The sequence below is a fragment of the Opisthorchis viverrini genome, assembly GCF_000715545.1.
Source record: "Opisthorchis viverrini unplaced genomic scaffold opera_v5_707, whole genome shotgun sequence".
Taxonomy (NCBI): domain Eukaryota; kingdom Metazoa; phylum Platyhelminthes; class Trematoda; order Opisthorchiida; family Opisthorchiidae; genus Opisthorchis; species Opisthorchis viverrini.
This window is the reverse complement of record NW_008752379.1, coordinates 28,433-49,454: the sequence shown is the minus strand read 5'-3', so window position 1 is coordinate 49,454 and position 21,022 is coordinate 28,433. Positions and strand designations below refer to the sequence as shown.

Here is a 21,022-nt window from a genome sequence, read left to right as displayed (position 1 = left end):
TATGTTATGTTACTGACTTTTCACAAGGGGAGGTGTTGGGGATATCAATATCCTCCAAAAAAACGCTGTATTTTTATGTGTGCTAGCCCCGGCATCTTACCACAATCCGCATATCATATTGTTTGCTCCCTGCGCGAACCGACCGTAATACATTAATTCACTCGCAAAAGCGTCGCCTTGAAAGATGTGCCGAACGCTTCGAAGAGCAGTTCAGCTGGCCTCAACACACCCCCTGCGTGACCGAACCGTAATACATTAATTCACTCGCAAAAGCGTCGCCTTGAAAGATGTGCCGAACGCTTCGAAGAGCAGTTCAGCTGGCCTCCTGCAACACACCCTTTGGAAATAATGCCTATAGGCGAGTGCAATGTAAACCTTGACCACCCGTCGGAAAAAGAAACATCCGTACTGAAACGTGAGAAGGCACCAGGACCGGACGGTCTGTATCCAGCCCTCTTCAAAGAAGGCGGAGAATCCCTGGTGATCAATCTGGAAAGCTTATTGGTGTTATATGGACTAAGAAAAGGTGCCTGCGAAAGGGAGCATGTCGACAGTTATTCCTCTCTTCAAAAAGGTTACGCGGACGCTCTGTGAAAACGACCGTAGCATCAGCCTGTTAGCTGTAGCACTGAAGTTGCTCTCTGGCATCTGGTTGACTGAACATAGGGCGAGACAGACCCTTGAAAACCAAGCAGGGTTCCGTCCTGCAAGAGGATGCATCGATTATATCTTTAGCCTCCGGAAGATTCTTGAACATCTACACTGCTTCCAGCAACCGACAATGGTTGTGTTCCTCGGTCTGAAAGCTGCCTTTGACTTTGTGAACCGCCAGGTGCTATGGCATTGTCTGTGGTGTTCACCATAAATTCATGACCCTCCTTAAGACGCTGTATGCCAACTCCCGCGGTCTATGGGAAGCTCTCGCCTGAGTTCATCACATCAAGTGGTATATGATAGGACTATCTTCTTTCACCTTTCCTCTTCCACTTCGTCATTTATACGATCATGGAAAACTCACTACCAGCCTCTAATGTCTGTGGGGTCGAAGTGCTCCCGGGGCGTCCGCTCACAGACATCAATTACTCAGACGACATAGCTCTTCTTGGATTTGACGCCGTGGTAATTCAAACAATATTAAATAATCTAAATAATCCCGCCTCACGGTTCGGCATGCGTTTCACACCTGCAAAGTGTAAAGTGCTACTGCAAGACTAAGTGGGCTCGAACCATAACCTGATGATTGTGGATGAAACTGTTGAGGTAGTAGACTAGTTTGTCTACCTGGGCAGCTGTATCAATCCCGGTGGTATCGCGAAAGATGATATATTCGGATTGGGAAGGTCAGAGCAGCTTTTATAACCCTGCGTCACCTGTGGCGTAGGCGTGACATCAGCTTCTCTGTCAAAGGTTGAGTTTGCGATGCTGCGGTGCGCTCCATATTACTATACGGGTCAAAATCCTGGCAGGTGCGCGCCAAGGATGTCAAAATTAGTGTTTGACCATCGATGTCTTCGGATTATTGCCCGAGTTTGGTGGGAACACCGAATAAGCCATGCTGAAGTACGTCGAACGGTTTTCGGAAGAAATAACTTATCCAAGATAAGCGTTCAGCTGTACCACCCTTCCGGTGCCTAGCTGCCATGCCACCTGAAGGAAGCACGAGGGCTGGGATACTGCCAGGTTGCCCAAGCCTAGACAGGGGAAGTCGAGTGGCGGAGGTCGGATTCGAACCACGAACCTCCCGGTCAGTAAATTCGCGCTCTAACCACTTGGGCCATCTCGCCCCCCATCCAAGATAAATGATCTGGTTACACTGCATAGGTTGTGCTGGCTTGGCCACTTGCTGCGTATGCCCGCGACCGAATTCCTCAAAGGGTTCTTTTCACTCAACCACGTGAACGACAGAGGAGAGCCAGAGGCTCGGCAGCGAAGTATAAAAGCCATTACCAGCAAACTCAGCTGCGCTGGTCATTACCGTCCTCCTGGATGGGGACCCAGAGACGGGCCACATCAATGGTTAGAGACGTTGTCAGACATGGCCCTGCCGCGCTGTCAATGGCGCTCGTGCATCCAAGCTATTGCCTTCAATGCATAGCTCCTTTCCCAATTCCACCACTTGACAGCCCACTGAAAGTGCAGGCGTTGGACGAGCTGATTCTGTCAGTTTCTTTTGGTTTCTGAGTCCACGAGCTTCGCAGTGGCTGAACGAGGCGTGAGAGTATTGCGCAGACATGAAAAGCAGCAGTGTACAAGTGCATGACCAGAGCCCACATCCCAACCACCACCACTCATGTCGATACAACTCAGCATGTTTTCCTACAAATTTACCTTTGATTCGTGGCGCTGTATTAATGAAACTAAAGACCAACCTAACACTACTAAGACCAAACAATTTGTTCAATGTAGCAGCGCTTAGCGTCCATACTCTGTCAGATAGTTCTGTTCTCTTGCTAAACCCGTCTTCTTTAAGGCTGACGTGTGCTTTGTCTCCTGAACGTGCATACAAGGTCCAAGACAGCTCCGTTTATTCACGGCTTACTCTTCGGGTGTCAGATGATTTAGGGGCCGTTCCCCATGATCTCGGTGTTGTGGGTATTGGGTTTGGTACGAGGGCTGAAAACGCTTTGCTTGACTGACTCTGCGGTTGGACTAGCTGGATCTGTCTGAATTGGAAACCAACGAACCCACACCTGAAATCGGTTTTTTATTTCTCCAGAAGTCCCAACAAACAGCAGCAATAATATTGTCAGGGACGTTCAGAGGGGCCAACGAACCCACACCTGAAATCGGTTTTTTATTTCTCCAGAAGTCCCAACAAACAGCAGCAATAATATTGTCAGGGACGTTTCAGAGGGGTTTGGTAAACAATCGGTGTTTACCAAACCCCTCTGAAACGATGAATTCCCAATCGGTCCCAAACATTTTCCGATTGATTGTCAAGGACGCTTTAGCGGCGAACCTTGGAGATTACTGAGCATGGTCACGTCCACGATATCAATATTCTGGCGGGCAATCTTAATACGCAGCTGGGAAGACTAGACAAGAATGAGAACCCTCTCGTCGGAAGATGTGGTTGATGCTCCCGGAACCAACAGTGGCGATCTCCCACAACTATGTTGTTTGCAATCTTTTTCACCAGCGCAATTTTTCAGCACAAACTTAAGCATCGCTCTACCTGGTGCCCTCCAAACTGTAAGCAATCGGTCACCCGGTTTGAGTAAAGCAATTAACTGTGTATGGCGATCTTGTACTCCGGAATGTTGTTCCTTTTGGAAGGCGCGTTGGTGCCTGTATTCCAGTTCTTGTCCCAGCGATCAGGCAGACCATCCACCGTTATGATATGTGCAAGATTCTATCCTCAAAGAAGTATGTCAGCAGCAATTGTCTACAAAACGCTAAACAAGCCGGCTTGTCGGATGAAAACCGGTTCACACTGAACCCCCGCATCTCTACTACTCCTGTCTAGGCTTGAGCAATCTGGTGTTATCACAGCCTTCATGTTTCATTCGGGTGGCATGGAAGCTAGGCACCGAAAGGGTATTGCAGCTGAACGATTATTATTCTGTAAGCAGAGCACTTGGAAGACGAATGAACTGCTGGACAAATAACATATATGTGCTGTCGTTCCTGCCTTCAAAATATATTGAAGTTCCAAACGTGAGAGTCGCTCCTAATTCGCCCACGGTTATCATTCTTCATTGGTGTATGAGAACCTGTGAGGGATGGAATCGGGAAAGCCATTTAAGCCAATTTAGATCTGAAAGCAGTATTTAGCCAAGTTGGTCGCGCTGTTTTGTTGCAGTATCCCTACTATTAAAATATGTCGGACATTTTCGCCGCACTTCCTCAATCGTCTTACTTAAACACACTTTGTCGCACGCAAGTATGCGGTATTTTTCCGAGTTCACTACCAAAAGTGGCGTCCATCAAGGCCTCCTTTTTTCACCTTCCTTTTAAACTTCTGAATCGAAGTAATTGTCGAAGAAACGTTCCCTGTGTCTTCTACCACCGGCTTGGGACATCCTCCGGAAACGACCTTAAAAAACGTGGATTATGCGCTAGTTGGTATACGCTGTGAATCTTCAAAGTGCTGTCACCAAATTGGGTGGGTGCTCCACAAAGCTGATCATAACATTAGAATCATTAAATATGGTGGACACATCTGCCTACATGAATAGTGTCGTCACTGTGGATGACAGCATTTTTGACTAGGTTGGTGCTAGAATGTATGCTTTCCTTTAAGTTGGCCAGCTCTGGTGTCAGTGTGACATAGTCTGTCGGCAAAGTGCAGAGTCTACAAGGCTGCACTGCGTACAATGTTGCTTTACGTTTGTGAAGCCTAACTAATGTGCATTGAAGAAGTGCTTCTCTTAGGCCATCGGTACCTTCAAAAACTGCACATGTGTCATATGGACATCGAAGTAATAATATCGTAGTGTGGCGAGTAGCTTTTGACAACAAATCAGCTGCATTTCCAGTTGAGTTGATCTGACTGCACGAAGTAGTCTGACCTGGCCAATTGCTCCGTATACCAGGTAATCGGTTTGTTTGCTGTGCCATGTTTACTGCGCCAGGTTCTAACTGGATGATATCACAAGGGGAGCAGCATATGACCGGGAGACAGCATGAAAGACGATGGTTCTTAACTGCATTGCTGCGTTTTCTCTGCGGAGTTGGAGTATCAACGGCTAGAAGTACCCGCCGACATGGTGATGTCACGTGGTGTTGTATCTATTCTATTGTTCTTGAATACTAACCCACTGTTCTTTTTCATTTTGTTTCTCAAAACGTTCTGTGCCCTCCGTATCCTATCTTTCCCGTCGTTATAAGCTGCGGCGACCCGCACCACCGTACATATGCACACGATTCACGGTTTTCAAACTAAATCTAGTCATTTCGCACACGCTCAACCATAGTTGCAGTTCTGAAGTTTGAAATATTCTCGGCGAGAGTGAGGCATCAGTGTCAACACTGTTGTTGGTGTCTTTGATGATGATGATGGTGGACTCTACCCACATATACCCAACCGTGTTACAGTCCTTGTGGAAGCGCTTGGACGCTTCACAAATGACCACTGGATTTTTTGAGGCTTTCACCTTTTTGTGTATATTCAACTCGATTGTCAAAGGTCCTATGGTCGCAAGGGTCGCCCGGAAGGTCCTAAGTGAATATGTTTTATGAAAAACGCTTGATGGGCATTGTTTTTTGACAGTCACCTACCCACTCAGCCGAATATTAATAAACTATCAAAGTGTCCATCTGTTTTTGTATATGATTTGTACAACCTGGCCCTCCAGGTTGGGGGTTGGAACATGTGGCTACTTGTTCCGTAGGAACGGTAATGCATCTGCATTTCCCGCCAAACACCGCTGCCTTGCGGTTAGGCTTTTGAGCCAAAGGCTTTGGTTGAGGACCCTAATCGTCCTCCTGTCTAGGTTTGAGCACCCTGGCAGTATCCCAACCCACGTACAAACATGAACTGTACATATAAAGACCACCTGGCTCTTTGAAAATGTATTAACAATCGGGACGAGAAACGTGAGTCTATGGAACGATTTACATGCCTCATCAGCTCCATTTGCATCGACTCTACTATAATAGATAAAGGCATGTAGCATATGGGTGAAAACAATATCTGAAAAACGCGTATTCTGTAGCACAAAATGAAGTTTCTCTTGAACTTGCGGTTGTTATCCACAAGGATTAATACATTTCGTCTCACGGCTTAAAACTTGATCCAGGAAATCCAGAGTGCCTACGTGCGTCGGCCTGCCTCCTCCACGTGTTTCGTGGGTGGTAGCGAATTTGCAGTGAAGCGGTGCGTAAGCCGGCACTTGGCGAAATAACTTTGGAGTGACTAGTTATAAGATTGAGATGGCTTGGACTTGTGATATAAATGCCCACCCACCATCCTCCAAAGCGGGCATTGTTTCCTTTTCCCAACCTTGACGAACGGAATTTTTGCATTTGTTAAGCTTTGAAATAGTAACGTGGAACTCACATCAAACTGTCAGACACAGAGGTGAGAATCTCTGCGCTTTCATAACTGCTGTCTACACCGTTGCGCGTGGCTGATAAAAATTCAGAGAATATGGCACGTGACTTGTCCCAGTAAGGAGCACACTGTCAATTCTTAGACTTGTTCGCTAAATTAATCTTGATTAAAGTCCATAAACACCTGTTAACGGTTTTTGAGGTAATATCCTGTTGCCCCAGCGCAATACCCACGTGTGTTTGTATTTCATTGCTATTCATTGCTCTTCACTGTTTTCTGTTTCCCTAGGATCCCAGGAAATTTTTGGGAGAAACACCACTTAGTGTCCATACCACAAGTAATCCCATTAAGATGCAGTCCCGGTTATTAGAGTTTTGCAGCCTCTTGGAGCAGAAGTATGAAAGTACCTGAAAGTACCCGTTGTTTGAATAACTGTCGTTTTTCGTGTCCCCACACAACCATCTTGCTGTTGCTTGGATCTATATTGCCTCCAGGTTATGTGTGACCTCATTGCTGTTATCTGGCACAAGTAACCACGACTGGTGAAGTAAGAATGCTTTACCAGTTTCCGTTTCTGGAATTTTTCATTTTTCACTCGCAGTGGTTTGCCATCAAAATTTTTAATGTTTGATCGCACACGTTTTTGCACATTTATTTTGATTCACCGATTTGCTACCTGAAGAGCTCGGTGTTAGTTGAGCATGTGGCGCCAAGTTGGCCTGAATTGTCTTCGTTATGTTTCACTGTACCCTTTCATTTCGTTGTATTTTCTGTCTTTCTGTAGCCGAAATCTCGGTTTGGATCTGGGGTCTTACATCCAAGGCAAGTCGTTCAATCGTTCTGTCTCAATTAGCGAATCTAGTCATCCCGACTTTTCCCCGCCAGCAGCCCTAGCCGAATCAGGGGCCAGTACCACCTTTCCAGTTTCCACAAGAAGGATCCTTAGTGGCGGCGATGCCATGTCAGAACCTTCACCCTCACCTCTATCCTCAGCAACAGCAACCATTTCCCCGGAAAGTCCTCCTCTTACCTCATCGTCCATTTTTCCAGTCTCTGCTGCATCTGAACACGAATCGCCAGTTGAATCCGAAACACCACCTAATCTATATCCCCCTCACACTACAGCTGAGATCACTTCACAACTGATGACCGCCACCCCAGTTACTTCAGCGGTCAATCCCCTCTCTTGTTGCAGTACGGCAGTCACAGCGCAGTCGTCCACTTTCGCCATACGTGCCAAAAATCCATACACATCTACATTCAGCACCCTTTTCCAGAACCCTGTTACCCACCGGACTGTCAGTCTTTTGTCGCATTTGATAGACTCCCGATTGTCGCCAGAGTGGCGTACGGCTTTGTTCATCAGAACTACACCGTCCACTACTACACCCTCTCCGGTGCTACATACGAGTGACTTATTGGTGACTGGCAGTGGTGTTCTTTTTTCCCCTTCTACAGCCGTGGATAGTACGGATTCAGCCCCATTACGTCGTGTGCCACCACTCGTATCGTCTCCGTCTGACGAAGTTGCTGTCACCAAACGTTTCAAGCACAGTGATGATTCGGATTTACTTCCAACGAATAATCTTAACAAAACAGCGAGTGAACCACGACCTCCCACCTTTTCGACGGTGACGGCGGGTACTTCCAGTGGTCAATCCGTTGACACATTCGTGTCTCTTCGCCTTGTCACTTGTGTCTGTCGTTTGGCGGACCATTTTGAGTCTCGCTACCGGGACAAGCTTGGTGACCTACTTGAGGATGTTGCACGCCTGAGTGCTTCACATACAGAGGCTGAAAGTGGTGCGGACAGTGCAATTGATGTCATGAGTTCTACCACTGAAGGGAACGATACCCCATCTAATGGGGCAGATGATGTTTCCGCAATGTTGATTCGTTCTGCTCGCTGTCGATTTCATCAGGTACTTAATGAGTTGTTCCGGGAGCGTATTAACTGGGGTCGTGTTGTTGCCATGTTCGCCTTTGTGAGGGCATTGTGTGAGCATGTGGAGACTGAGGCGGAGGTACGCTCCCACACTGTTGTCTGCTCTGGGGCGGAAGACGACGAACGTGACCGAGTAACGCGACCCTTCACCACTGCTGAATGCGCTGACGTGAGTTGTTCCCCCTTTTACTCGATGTCTTAATTATAGTTCTTGATTTGCTCTTGACCTGTATTGATGTTTTATCACAGGGGCTAGTCTCAGGCAACTCCGGAGGTAGTTCCATCATAACTTTCCCAGCCTATATTTCTTAGATGGCTGACGATGCCATCTGGAAAGATGCCAGTTAACTCAACTTATTCGGAGCTTAAAGGAATCCTTGTTGAATCGCCACTGCAAGGCGTTTTGCGCAACAAAAAATATTGACAATACCCTTTACTTGTTCAAATCTTTTTGAGTTGTTGTTCGGAGATTTTGTATCCATTACGCGATTTTTTTCTTGCAGTTAATAGCTGTTACTTCAAGCTTCCATCATAACTTTCCCAGCCTATATTTCTTAGATGGCTGACGATGCCATCTGGAAAGATGCCAGTTAACTCAACTTATTCGGAGCTTAAAGGAATCCTTGTTGAATCGCCACTGCAAGGCGTTTTGCGCAACAAAAAATATTGACAATACCCTTTACTTGTTCAAATCTTTTTGAGTTGTTGTTCGGAGATTTTGTATCCATTACGCGATTTTTTTCTTGCAGTTAATAGCTGGTTACTTCAGGCAACCGTTCGTGAAAGTACACATGCTTTGTCGCGTTTTTGAGTTTCCCAGCCAGTCCTTTCATCGACCCATGGGGTTTATCCAAATTTTGTGAAGCCTACCGTCCTTTCGCAGAATAATTAGGGCTGTTCAGTGTGGACAGTCACTCACTTCCCAATCCTCACAATCACTACTGAACTCGCGTTAATTTAGGCTGCCGTTTGGATTCAGTTGATAAAAACGTCGTTCGATTAACTGACGAGTTTTATTGATCGATTGTTAAGGTCACGTTGTTAACCCAATGCATGCGCTTTTAAGACCACTATGTTTTGGTGTTGCATGTGAATACTGAACCAAAACTTATTTGTTCAGCTCCGCAGTTGATATCTCATGACGCAACAGTGCGGTATTCATTTTTGAAACAAAGAACTCATACAAGATATACATGGCTACACTGAAAACCCATCCACAAAATCATTGTGTAACTTTTACAGGCTGACGAGAAATTCTCTTGCTCGTGTTTTGTTGAATGATTTTCACTGTCTAGGTATTGAGACTAGGCCTAGGGTCCACAGTACTCTGGCATCTTTAACCGCACCTCCAATCTATTCGATTGGATGCTGACTAAACTTATTTCACTCGTTCGCTTCTGGAAGTTATATGGCTTAACTTTGTGCTGGATTCGAACGGCCACCATTTTTAATCCCAACCCGAAATCCGGTAAAAATGCGAACGAATCGCAGCATCTGCGGTNCTTCAGCAAAACATACTTAGTGATTTGGCGGCCCGGCTCAAGGACCGGTTGTCTTATTCAGTCTTTCGGCATATCCAACGACTGGGAATAGATATAATACATTTCTGACACTCCAGCAGTGCAAACCAGAGAAAGCACCAAAACTGATGCCAGACTGATCAAACAGAAAGGATCACCTGGCTGATTGGTACACCAAACTGGTTTCGATTTGCTCAGGATTTGTACATGTGGCAGAATGTATCGCATTGGCTTTTGTGACGTGCAATTCGAAATCTACGAACCAGTATCTGCTGGATCGGTTCGCTATGAAAGTACTGATAAACACACCATCGAATTTCACGTTCATTTTACAGGGTCCGTGTATAAATTTTGATCTCACACCATTGATGTTGGGCTACCGGCGATGGTTGTAATTATTATTAAAATCCGAGATGGCTCACTGGTTAAGGCGCGAACTTATTGACCGAATGATCCAAGGCGTGGTACCAAAAGAATGCTACAACTAAATCGCTTTTTAATAAAACTAAAACGTAGCCATAGACGGTAAAAAGAACCCTTCGCGTATCAGTCGAAAGGACATCGTTCAGAACCTGGTGCCACGTAACTAACGGAGATCCTTTGTGTTTTAGGGAAGCAATCGTATTCTGATTCTACTTTCCGCGACTCATCAATCAGTCTCTTTGAGTGGCTTGGAGTTTGCACAAAGTAAAGTATCTCTAGGAATACTTTTCTGCGTCTTTTAATGAAAAAACCGCGTGTTCACGATTTTCAAAAAGGGGAACCGACGGCCAGTTTAAAGGCACCCATTCGAGTATTTCGACCCTAATAGTTCATTCTGGTTCAGCTCAATGCATTTCACTCTACTTTGTGCAGTTCCGCAGTTTCACGTGGTTCGCCTTAGTTCCTGTGAAAATATGCGTTGGTTTGGGTTAGCTCAATGGTTGAGTGAAGGCTGGTGAGGAAAACTAATTGAAGTGCATAAAGTAATGCGGAGAACATGGAACAAAAAACTGACTAAAACTCCGGGATAGATGATTGGATTCAACATTCTTTACGGAGGTTCACTACGTTGGCAGTGTTTTGCGGTCGTCAACCACACCGACCACTTGAACCAACATGGCGAAGCTTCCCACACTCCACATCCAGTTCGTGCTTTCTCTACCTTGTACCTTCCGCCAGTCAGCAGTAGAATGTCAAACTAGTATGTCAAGTGACAGCGCAACTAGTCACTGATGTTTTCGAAAAAGTTTGGTGACAATCGGTAGATTTATTGCTGGACAACGTCTCGCTTTTGACACAAAAGCTTCGTCAGGCCAAGTGACTAGGCTCCGTGGTTGGTCGAGATTTAAGGCGGAAGGAGAACCAATCAGCTAAGTCAAGCTAAATCCTTCTTGGTTGTCGGCCAAGGGATTTGAGTGTGTTAGAGTGGTTGAACAAGTGTTGGGTCGGTGGGGAAACCTACGTGTGTTTAGGTCCAGCCTAGGGTCTAGTTCTTCTGGCTCGGTTCATTTCATTGCTCTTCTTGAACTTCGTTTGAATTTTCTGTCAGTCTATGTGGGTGAGCTAATGCTAAGATGGTGGTGTAAGAGGGAGGCAGTGACCTTTGTTCGGTTAGAGTTTTCACCCCCAAACCCCGGTTTTTTCTAATGATCCTAAGTGGATTGAAGACCACACCGTCACGTGTCAACTCGGATTATCTAAGGCCACTTTCCATACGCTCGCTAGCTCCACACCCTCGATTCTATTCACGCTGTGATGCTTAGTGATTTCCACCGCCTCGGCTATCGGCCGTTGTTGTGTGAATCGCAGTCCCCGTCTTAAGACTTCCACATTCTCCAGATCTATTCTATGTCCCGTGTCTAAGGCATATACCACCATCGCTGAGTCTTTGACCAGCGTTTGGTATTCTTCTGCATTCCTTGGTGGCTTGTTAATCCTTCTTTTATGCTCACCAATTCTGGTGTGCAATTCCCTGGCAGTTTGTCCTATATAAACCTTAGCACAATCGTTGCAGTTAATTTTGTACACACAGTCCCTAGTCCTTTCAACCAACAGGGGAACTTTCAATTGTACCAAAACTGAGCGTAGCGTTTTTCCCTTCTGAAAAGCTACTCGAATGTTGGCAAAGTTCAACAGTTTTCGAATAACTTCTGATGTTCCTACTTTATATGGAATGACTGCTGTGCCAATCCATTCCTTACTGGTTCTAGATACTGGAGCCAATATCTTTCTTAGTTGACGCCTAATCAAACTCACTGGGTATCCTACTTCGTGAAGTTTGTTGACAATCCCGACTTGAGCTGCTGTTCGGTCGATCTCTTGTGCACAGCGCTCGCAGTCTTTGAACCATATTATACGCTCCCCTCCACACAGTGTCCGTTGTTCTGTATGTTGCGCTCAAGCAGGCTGTACCGCTCGAATTTAGCCGCAGCTACGGCCAGGAAGCCTAACGCGAACGGGTCGCCTGGTGGTTCAGCATCAAGCTGAGCTCTGATTGGTCGAAAATGTTGGCCAATCAGCCAATCATGATAGAGTATTTGCCAAATGCCGGTTGCCGAATCACAGTACAGGTGTTCTACCCTCATTTGAGATTATCAGCCGGTATTTAACACTGCGTTGTGACTATTGGGTCAAAGTGGCCTCATGTCCCCCATTCATCTTTTTTGCACCCATAGGTTGATGCTGTCACTGAAGTGACATCTTCAAGTAGCCAAACGACAGCAACCATAACCCCTGTTATGGACAACTCAGACGGTAGGCCAGTTTCAACGGATCAAACTCACAAATCAACAGCCAACGGTAGTGAACTCAGTCCAAAATTTACCGGACTGCGTGCAGCACACTATGTTGCTTGGACAGCCGAGTTCATTCACGGCTCCCATGGCATATGGGACTGGATTACTGCCAACGGCGGATGGGTGAGAGCTCGTCTTATGATTTATTTTAGTTGTTACCACTTGTTGGAAATCGATTTAATGTTTGGTTAGCTGAGTTTCAAAATTATTAGCCATCTGCTATGACTTACTACCTGCTGTTGGGCCATACTGCACAGATGTCGACTGTGCCTTTTTATTCGCTCTCGCAGGATGGTCTGATAAAGTTTGAATCAGAGCGGGGAATATACGATTCTACAGCAGGAGGTGACCGAATTCTTGTTGGCTTCACCGAGGACGACGCGATGCGATTGCTACGTCGAGCAGTGACCGGAGTGGCAACGTTGGCCGTGGGTGCTGTCGGTCTGGTGGCTGCTCTACGTTACTTCTCGAAACGCATGTAGTATCTAGACGCCCTGCAGTTGTCTTCCTTATCCTTGCGTCGACACCGCGACGCACTGAACTCCGCACTGTACCGCTTGGTATGTCTTTTGTTCCATAATTGTCCCTCACGAGGTTCCAGGTGTATCCCACTTACGGCACATAAAGTGCCATAAATGTTCGCAGAACAAATCCTTCCCTTTCCTTATAGTTCATGTACGAAATCATGGTATATCAGCCATGATGTTAGCGTTTCGTTGCCTTTCAAATGAAAAATTTTAATTTCGGATATACAAAGAAATAAGGAAAATGAAGCATGGATGCGTACACCTCCAGCTGCTCACTCAGTCAGAATAGCAACTGACAAGGTTCGCAACCGTACTTTGTAACACCTCAAGTCATGTGGTGTTCACTGTTGAGAGAGAATAGCAATATTAGGTTCAGGTGTGTGCCCGTTTCAACCTTGTAGACCATTTTCTTCGCGCTACCTATAACTACCTAGATAGTTAACTGGGTGGGTGATTATTCCCTAACAAGTGAACGTTTGGCCAAATGAGTCCACGCCCGATGTTTTCGCTCTCACTGTCATGGCAAACAGTCAGTTATTTTTAGTTAGTACTGTTGAGCTCGAGACCTGAAAGTAACCTGTTTAGCTCACCAAATGTTATCAATTTTGGTGGACCAATATGATCTCAGTGATGATGGATTGCTAGAGTATTACGTCGTGTAAGTAGCTGCGGCGGTTCTCCGGACTTCTTAACTTATACATTATCATACCTTGAGTAGCAAGCATTAGACGGGACTTACTGACATGGCTTTATGGACAATTCTGGTCGAATGTGGCTAACTTCTAGGATGGATAGACGTCACCATTGTAACCCAGTGTTTGTATATGTTACGAAAGGTATCCTGATGTATCTGGTAACATGATGACCGAGATTCCCCATCTGTTTCTACCAGACTTGCCGGTTACTATCGGCATCTGCAGAAACTGGCAAAAGGCGGTCCCCACAGAAGTATGGTCTCTGCGAAAAAGTTTTTAAAACCTTGGCCGGGATGCCTACACAAGTATATGTGACGAAACGTAGCAAGTGGAATGTTTAACTTACATGATTACAGGCCGACTTGTTCGACTCGAGTTTGGGAGCGGCAGGTGGGCTCGCGGTTCTCCTGATTCTGGTGGGACAAGGCGGTAGTGTTAGTTTTCTAGTAAGTCGAGTAACTGACTTGCGAATCACTCGAGCTACCAACATTTGACACATTACCAAGGTGATAATAATTTAACTTGAGCAGACTTGTAAAAGTCCCACAGCTCATCAGTATACAGTTCACAACTCCATTTAGTCTTCTGTTTTTCTTCAAACTACCATAAGACTACGTAATCTCAGCCGTACGTTATTTGTACGGTAATCTCATATCAGCCACGTTTGTAATGGTAATCAAGCCCAGCGGAACTAAGTTAGTTTTTTATTCTGCTCAAATCGTCGCACTTGCATCACTAGATGCTTAGTTTCAGTCAACCGGACGGAAGTTCATTCAAGCAAAATAACCAGCAGGGGAAATAAAGTGGCTGATGGGTGACAGCTCGGTGGGGCCTGAAGTTTCCTCGAGGCCAATTTTATGCTGGGCCAGAAAATAACTTCAGACTTAAAGGTGGTTTTCTACCGGTAAGGTTCTTGGTTTGAATCTACCTCTAGCTTTTCGGTTGTTTTTGTCCGTGTTTCAGCAACCTAGCACTATCTCAACCTTACGAGTTGCATAACAGATAGGCACCATGGCTGAGCGTTTCGTTTTTTGGTGCTGCGCTTACAGGAGGGACTTATGTTTGACGCACAAACAATTCCACATAGGCTGAGACTGAGCAAGGTGCCTTCCGACGAATACGATCTTGTTTTTTGCTTTTGTTTTGTGTTTCGTAAGCATTGCGGCATTTTGGAAGTACGAAAGGACACTACTTTTCTAAGAGTTTTCACAGTATTGCTCGATTCAATCAGGGAGGAGTACACAATCGTTTTCGAAGAATGAACTCTCGGCTGTTTTATGTGATTACCTTTTTTTGCTTCTAGAAAGGGGTGCTGTATTTTGTTGTTGCCGCAAGGTTCCTGTGTGCCTACACTTAGTGCAGGCTTTGAATTGTTATGTTCATTCGGTTTTTTTGCTGCTAAGACATCGTACATGAGTTAAACCGTGTACTACCCTTCAAAAGCACGAACCAAAAGGCTGTTTGTGCATCTCCATATGTCAGTGATATAAAATCAACTATGAAGATAGATGTAACTATCTCAGACGACGAATGCGCTCTGTTTCACCCAAAATACAAGCCCCGATTATGCGATGGGGAGGAAATCGATCGATGTCAGCATGCTCATTGACTTTTTCTACTTGTCCATTGGCCGCGTGCCAAACCTCGTTGACGGACAGTCAAGCTAATACTACCTATACCATTCTCGTATTTCCTTCCGCCTCCAAACGGAGTGGTCATTTGCATTGTTCAATGGTCCTAATGACAGTCGACACACATGCACGTCTATGCCCGTTTGTGTTCTTCCTCACCGTGTCGCCCTGCTAATGGCCTGCCGGACCGATATCGTCATAGAGTTTTCTTGTCCTTGTAAGGGGAAAAGAAGCTATTCAGGCTTCTCCTCGGATGTCAGTATCTGTGTTTTTGAGTTTCCGTGGATTGCCTAAGCTGTAAAATCCATGTGGAACTGAAGTGATGCAGTCCCTAAACTTGTGTTACTCTGATTATTTCTGTTCTCAAATCCAACTAGTATGGATTTTAGTTTTTTTTTCGCTCATATTCTACGAAGAGACTGAAACTTGCTGTGGTGTGACAATTTGTGTGCCTGTGTAACCCAGTGAGTTGTGATGCGGGTTGTTTGTGTGGCAGTCCCTGAGGCTTCCTCGTCAGTCGAACTCGTCTGCTGGTCTTGCGCCATGCACGGATACCTCGAGGTCAGGATTCTGAGGCCAGACGCTTCAGCTGAAAATTTTCATCGTGCCCCTATGTAGGTTTGGGCGTCCTGAAAATATCTCAGCGTACACACAACCATGATTTGCAAATATATCTTCATGCCACATCAGCCGTCGCATAAAGAAATCAGCCGGGTCGCATTCGCTGCATACGACAAAGCAGATAAACACGCAACTGCTGATGCCTCTCATCTTTTCTTTTCTTGCTTACTGCCACCCGTCCGATTTAATTATCTTTCCGTCACGAAGAGACCGGACCTTACCGTGGTGTGACGGGCACCGCACCTCAGCGATCCATTGAGCTATACTGGGGAATGTCCCCGTGACACTCACAGAGTCTCTCATACCAGGTTGGTCAATGTTTAGAGGTCTGACAAACAGTCTCCTGGCCTTCCAAGTTGGAGGTTGGAACATGTGGCGACTTGTGCCGTATAAATGGTAATGCATTTGCATTTTCCGCAAAACACCGCTGCCTTGCGGTTAGGCTTTTGAGCCATTGGCTTTGGTTAAGGACCCTAATCGTCCTCGTGTCTAGGTATGGATGCCCTGGCAGTATCCCAGCCGTCGTACAACCATGACATTCATGACCGTGGGGCCCAACTGTACGCAGGGCAGTCAGCCATCAAGGGAGATGACCGATTGTACGCCACCGCACACACCTGCCCTTTGGCTTCCAATCATCAGACACCGTTTCCCCTACTTTAATGTTCGCACCCTTAGGCAAGCTGACCAGCACTGTCGACAGGTACATTTCCGCAGCTCGGATGCAATCTCCAAGTAGCGGCACTTTAATTATGTACGAACTTCAGGTGATCCTGAATCTGTTGAAGCGAATTACGCCAGTATTCGTGTCAACTCCCCTTATTCGATCCTCCTAAATAACTGCTTCTCTGTTCGCTTGTCAAATCCATAAGGATTCGCGCTGACCGAATAATTCACCAACCAACTAATTCTGATTCACTGAAGGATCCCAACTCACAAGTAGACTGCCTTAGTTCATCAGAGACCCTACCAGATGGCCTGATTTAGTTTGTACCCGAGACGTGATGACAACGGGAGTGGTCTGTCGCAACTCTGGACTGATCGGCTGCTCCTCATCAGTGCTGGATTTGGACGCAGTTGCGCTACTTATTGTCTTCCTACTGATGGACAACCGTGGAACTAGACTAGTGGTCATTGGCACCCGGTAGCGAGTCTATTCTTGACTGTCAGTGTTTCTGAACTACCCACGTCGATTCTGATTGTGCAGCCGTCCAGTGTAAATTTCCGATAAGTTCCCCCCAAGGAACAAACCATGCGCTTCCAGTCAGCATAGGTTGGGCAAAAAGCGCTCTGCTAGACAAACAGTCCTCTGTCCGGACTAGTGTAACCCGCGAACTGTTGTTGCTGATCCTTTCTGGAATGTTCTTCATTTCTGAAGCTAAGGGCTTACCTCGGGATCTCTATTCCGATGTTCTCACCAAACTCGGCCAATGCTTCGGAGGCACCGGTCGTCGAACATTGATATTTTTCGTACATCCTCCGCTTGTCCGCACATAGGGGCCACGTTCCTAATCCATAAAGCACTATGGTCGCACCGTTGCAGTGTATAGTCTGCCCCTGACGGACAAACTGACTTCACCGGCGATGTAGCTGAAAACTGTCTTGACATTCCCGATTCGAGAAGTAATCTCGTCTCTAGCCAGTCCAGCGGAATTTATACAACAGCCCAGGGAAACAAATTCATCTACCACCTTGATTGGCCTATCTTCAAGCTTGAGGTTGGGCTTGACCTCACAGTCTTGTAGCAACACTCCACAATTTGCAGCTATCAAGCGTGTGCCAGAGCGTACGGCAGAATTATCTAGGTTATTTAAAATGACTTGAACCTTTAATGGATCCGAACCAAGCGGAGCAATATCGTCCGCATACTCAGTGTCTGTGAGCGGACGCCCCAGAATTATCTAAGATTTGTGTAAGGACATCAGTCCCAGGCTAAACATCAGACCCAACCAACTGCGGACTGATGATGTTTGTTCTATGGTGACGGAAACGTTTGCAAGCCAGTTGCCAAGCTCGCCGAACAGATCAACAGCCACCTGATCAACAACCATTGGACGTCAGTCTCTTTTCATATACGTCATAGCAGTACCTATGTTACGAAGGCTAACGTAACACCAACAGGAAGCGAATCATATCCGTATGGTTCGATGGTACGGTTGTTCAAATCTGAGTGTAACCAGCTTCTATGGTGGATGACAGTTCCGCCATTTCCGTTTCGTTACTGGGAGTGAAACTTGGATAGCTGCACGATCTTTCCACGTATTACTAGAGATCATTGCTAGGGTTTGCGTCTATGTGACGATCCACCTGGCACGATTTTTATTCAGCCATACATGCTTGAAGGGCATACGTTTCTAACTGTCGCTTGCACTGTGGCCGATTTCCTTCTTCAAAACAGGGATTTCAACTAACTGGTGTTGTAGTTGAGTACCACGACCTTTAAATCACTGTGATGGAAGACGGTTCAATGTTAGTGGAATATCGGGTGATTTATTATGAGTTTTTAAGTTCCAAGACTGAAAACGACTGCTAATTTGAAACACTCGCCGGCTGATGTCGTTTGTAGTGCCAATTTGTCTATCTTCATCGCTGTCTTCGTCCTAGAATCTGTGCAAGACTAGTGTTTACTTTAATCGTAGTGTTGTGCACTCTGTTGGAGTATTGATTTTGCAACACCAACACTCGCTCATTGAGGTGACTTCCCTTAACTTTGATTTCTTGGTGGCTAGGGAATGTTCACCGGTTAATGATGCGCTAGCTTTTCGATCAGCCGCGGGTGCCGTTTAGTGGGGGTAGTATCCACAGCAGCCGCTGAGTTTTTTCTCATTGAAGATTCTCTATGGCAAAACTGCTGATTATCACAGTTTGTTAGAGGGATAATAATATCCAGAGGTTTGTTGGCCATCTTTGACGTTCCCACTAGTCAGGCTACCACGTCCTATATGTCGTACCGAGCTTAGGCCTGAACACCATGCGGTCGCATTCGGTTTGTTAGGTCAATCGGGTATTTGACGGCAAAAGCACATGTGTCTTGCTCGTCTGTTCTACCTTGTTGAGTCACAGCAAAATGCGTATGCCTCACATATCGAATTAGAGGGTTTCAATTACAGTACGACCTGAGCTGTTGGTTCTGCCGAAAGTGAAACTCAAGCTTTGTATTCCCGTGTGAAAAACTTAATTAATGTGGTTCAGAGGTTTGAAGTGCGCCAAAAGGTCACACTCACACACCTCTGTTGCTTCCGTCTGCGCTTGAACTCAACTTATTGGTATTTCGGGCCTCTTTCGGGTTGCGTATCAGCTATGTAGTGGATGGTTGGTTTGGGTAATGACCTCAGGAAGGGAAGTCTGATTTAGACAGTGGAACCTCAGTGGCCGTTTGGCCGAAGAGTTGGGTAAGCTTTTGCTGTGGCTGCTACCCGGGAGAGGAGTATAGTTCGCCGTTGGTTTGTTCGATGAGTTGCGCATTTGGTTGCATACCTGTTAGCAATAATGCACGCCTGTACGCCGGAACTCTGGCTGGCGATTGGTGTTGTTGTACAATTGTTGCTGTTTTCGGTCCGTTTTGAATCTGGAACTGGTGCAGGAGTGTATCTGCTTCTCATGTGGTCTTTGCCGCTCTACTTGTGATTTATCGTCCGACTGTGCACTCCAGCCTTGAGTATATGTTTCGGAGCTCCTGTTATATCAAATTCACTGTAGATTCTGTGTTGTTCGAATGTACCGTTTATTTCCTCCACACTTCAGCTCATGGCAGCTTTGAGGCCTACTTGCGAATCTAGCACGCAACTGAATATCGTCTTTCTGTCTGTGTCCGGCATGATCCCAGGAATCCCACTCCTTTGCTCCACCGGACATCTGCTGTCAAGTGTCACGATGGCTACGCTTTTATGCATCTCCCGTCTATCACCCTCCAACCCCCATCCCACACACATTTGATTACCTCTTCCTGTTGAGTCATCCTTTACTCTACAATTTGAAGCAAATCATGTTTTGGACACAACTGTTTGTGAACACGTTTTATCATGTCCTGACTTTCTTCTGTTCCCCTCTGCTGCCTTTGCGATGTGTTGTTGTGTTCACCTATACGCGTGCGTCAATTTTTACTGCCCCTATTCCCTCCTTACCCATGTTACCTCTTCCTTCCATTTTGGTGCGGCTCTGCGACAATCATGTTTTTTTTTAATTCTCCATTTCTCCGTTTTTGTGCTAAGCGTGGTTACCTCGTAGCTTTATCACATGCTAATCCTAAGGTGACAACAGCTCTGCGAATTATCTAAGCCAATCTTTTTTTCTCAGTTGGCATCTGTGCGACTAGTATTCGCGACAGGTGTGACGTTCTATGAAATTTCGTAGTTAATGGGGCTTTCAATGACCGTAGTCCGACTGAGTGCGTGGTTCGTGGGACCTTCCACATCTGTCGTAAGTCGTTGGATTAGTCTGGCTCGTTTTCCTCATCTCACACCTTGGAAGATTAGTCTTTTGTGATTGAAACAGTCCGTAAATGAAGCTAAATAATCTAGGTAGGGTTTAGGAGCCATACTTTGCACCCTTATTTGTCTTTGAGGCTCTAAAACTGTGATTTTGCCCTCGTGGTCATGCCTACAAGAGTGAAACTGCTCTGGACTACGGTACTGTGCATTGTGGTTTCGCCACCAGGATTCTAGACTACCTGACAAAGTGTAATGTGGTAAATGGGAGTCTGAGATACGTACATTCAAAATGTGGGAAACCACTGGTAAATCAATAGCACTGTAGGCAGGCGAACGATCGCGTTGCTCCCTTGATGTCGAATGGCGAGTTGCTCACCAATTGGTCTTGGAAACTACATCACCCTATGTTTTAGAGCGCACGAACTTTGTTGCGATCAGGAGCCCGGGTGTACTTGCACGTGGCTGCTTAGTCATTTTACTTGTACCATCAGGTGTCTATCTGTTTTCAGGTACATACGGTTCAATAATTCAGTGAGGCTGGGCGCAAAAGGCGAATATTTTCGATGTTCTCGTGAAATCAACTAACCTTTGGACATTGACATTTCATTCACAGTTGAAATCGATTCACATTAGTCTAGAGCACGTTAGTCATACCGTTTAAACTGATCTTTCTGAGAAGGACCCTTGCTCTTGATTCTATACGTCATTACTAAGCCATGCGCGTGTTCTGTCCGCTGTCAGCAACTTTTTCTAAGTGAGACAGTTTTCCAGAATAATTATTGCGCACTTGTATTCACACGACGTGGGATGTGTGCGAAGACCGTGCGCCGATCAGACACGTGCTTGGAAAGCTGTGGTGGTCCATAAAATCCACCCGGCAA

The 21,022-nt window shown here is 46.0% G+C and overlaps 1 protein-coding gene across 1 annotated transcript in view; it reads left to right on the top strand.

Moving 5' to 3' along the window:
* The window catches only part of T265_12016 (hypothetical protein), a gene marked incomplete at both ends in the record, with an annotated part of 32,833 nt that extends 12,855 nt beyond the window's left edge, over positions 1-19,978 (top strand). The window contains 4 exons of the mRNA XM_009178904.1: positions 6,780-8,109; positions 12,118-12,360; positions 12,528-12,797; positions 19,456-19,978. Of these exons, the coding sequence (XP_009177168.1) occupies positions 6,780-8,109; positions 12,118-12,360; positions 12,528-12,719 (1,765 nt within the window). The remainder of the gene's footprint in view (positions 1-6,779; positions 8,110-12,117; positions 12,361-12,527; positions 12,798-19,455) is intronic.
* Between the last annotated feature and the right edge of the window lie 1,044 nt (positions 19,979-21,022).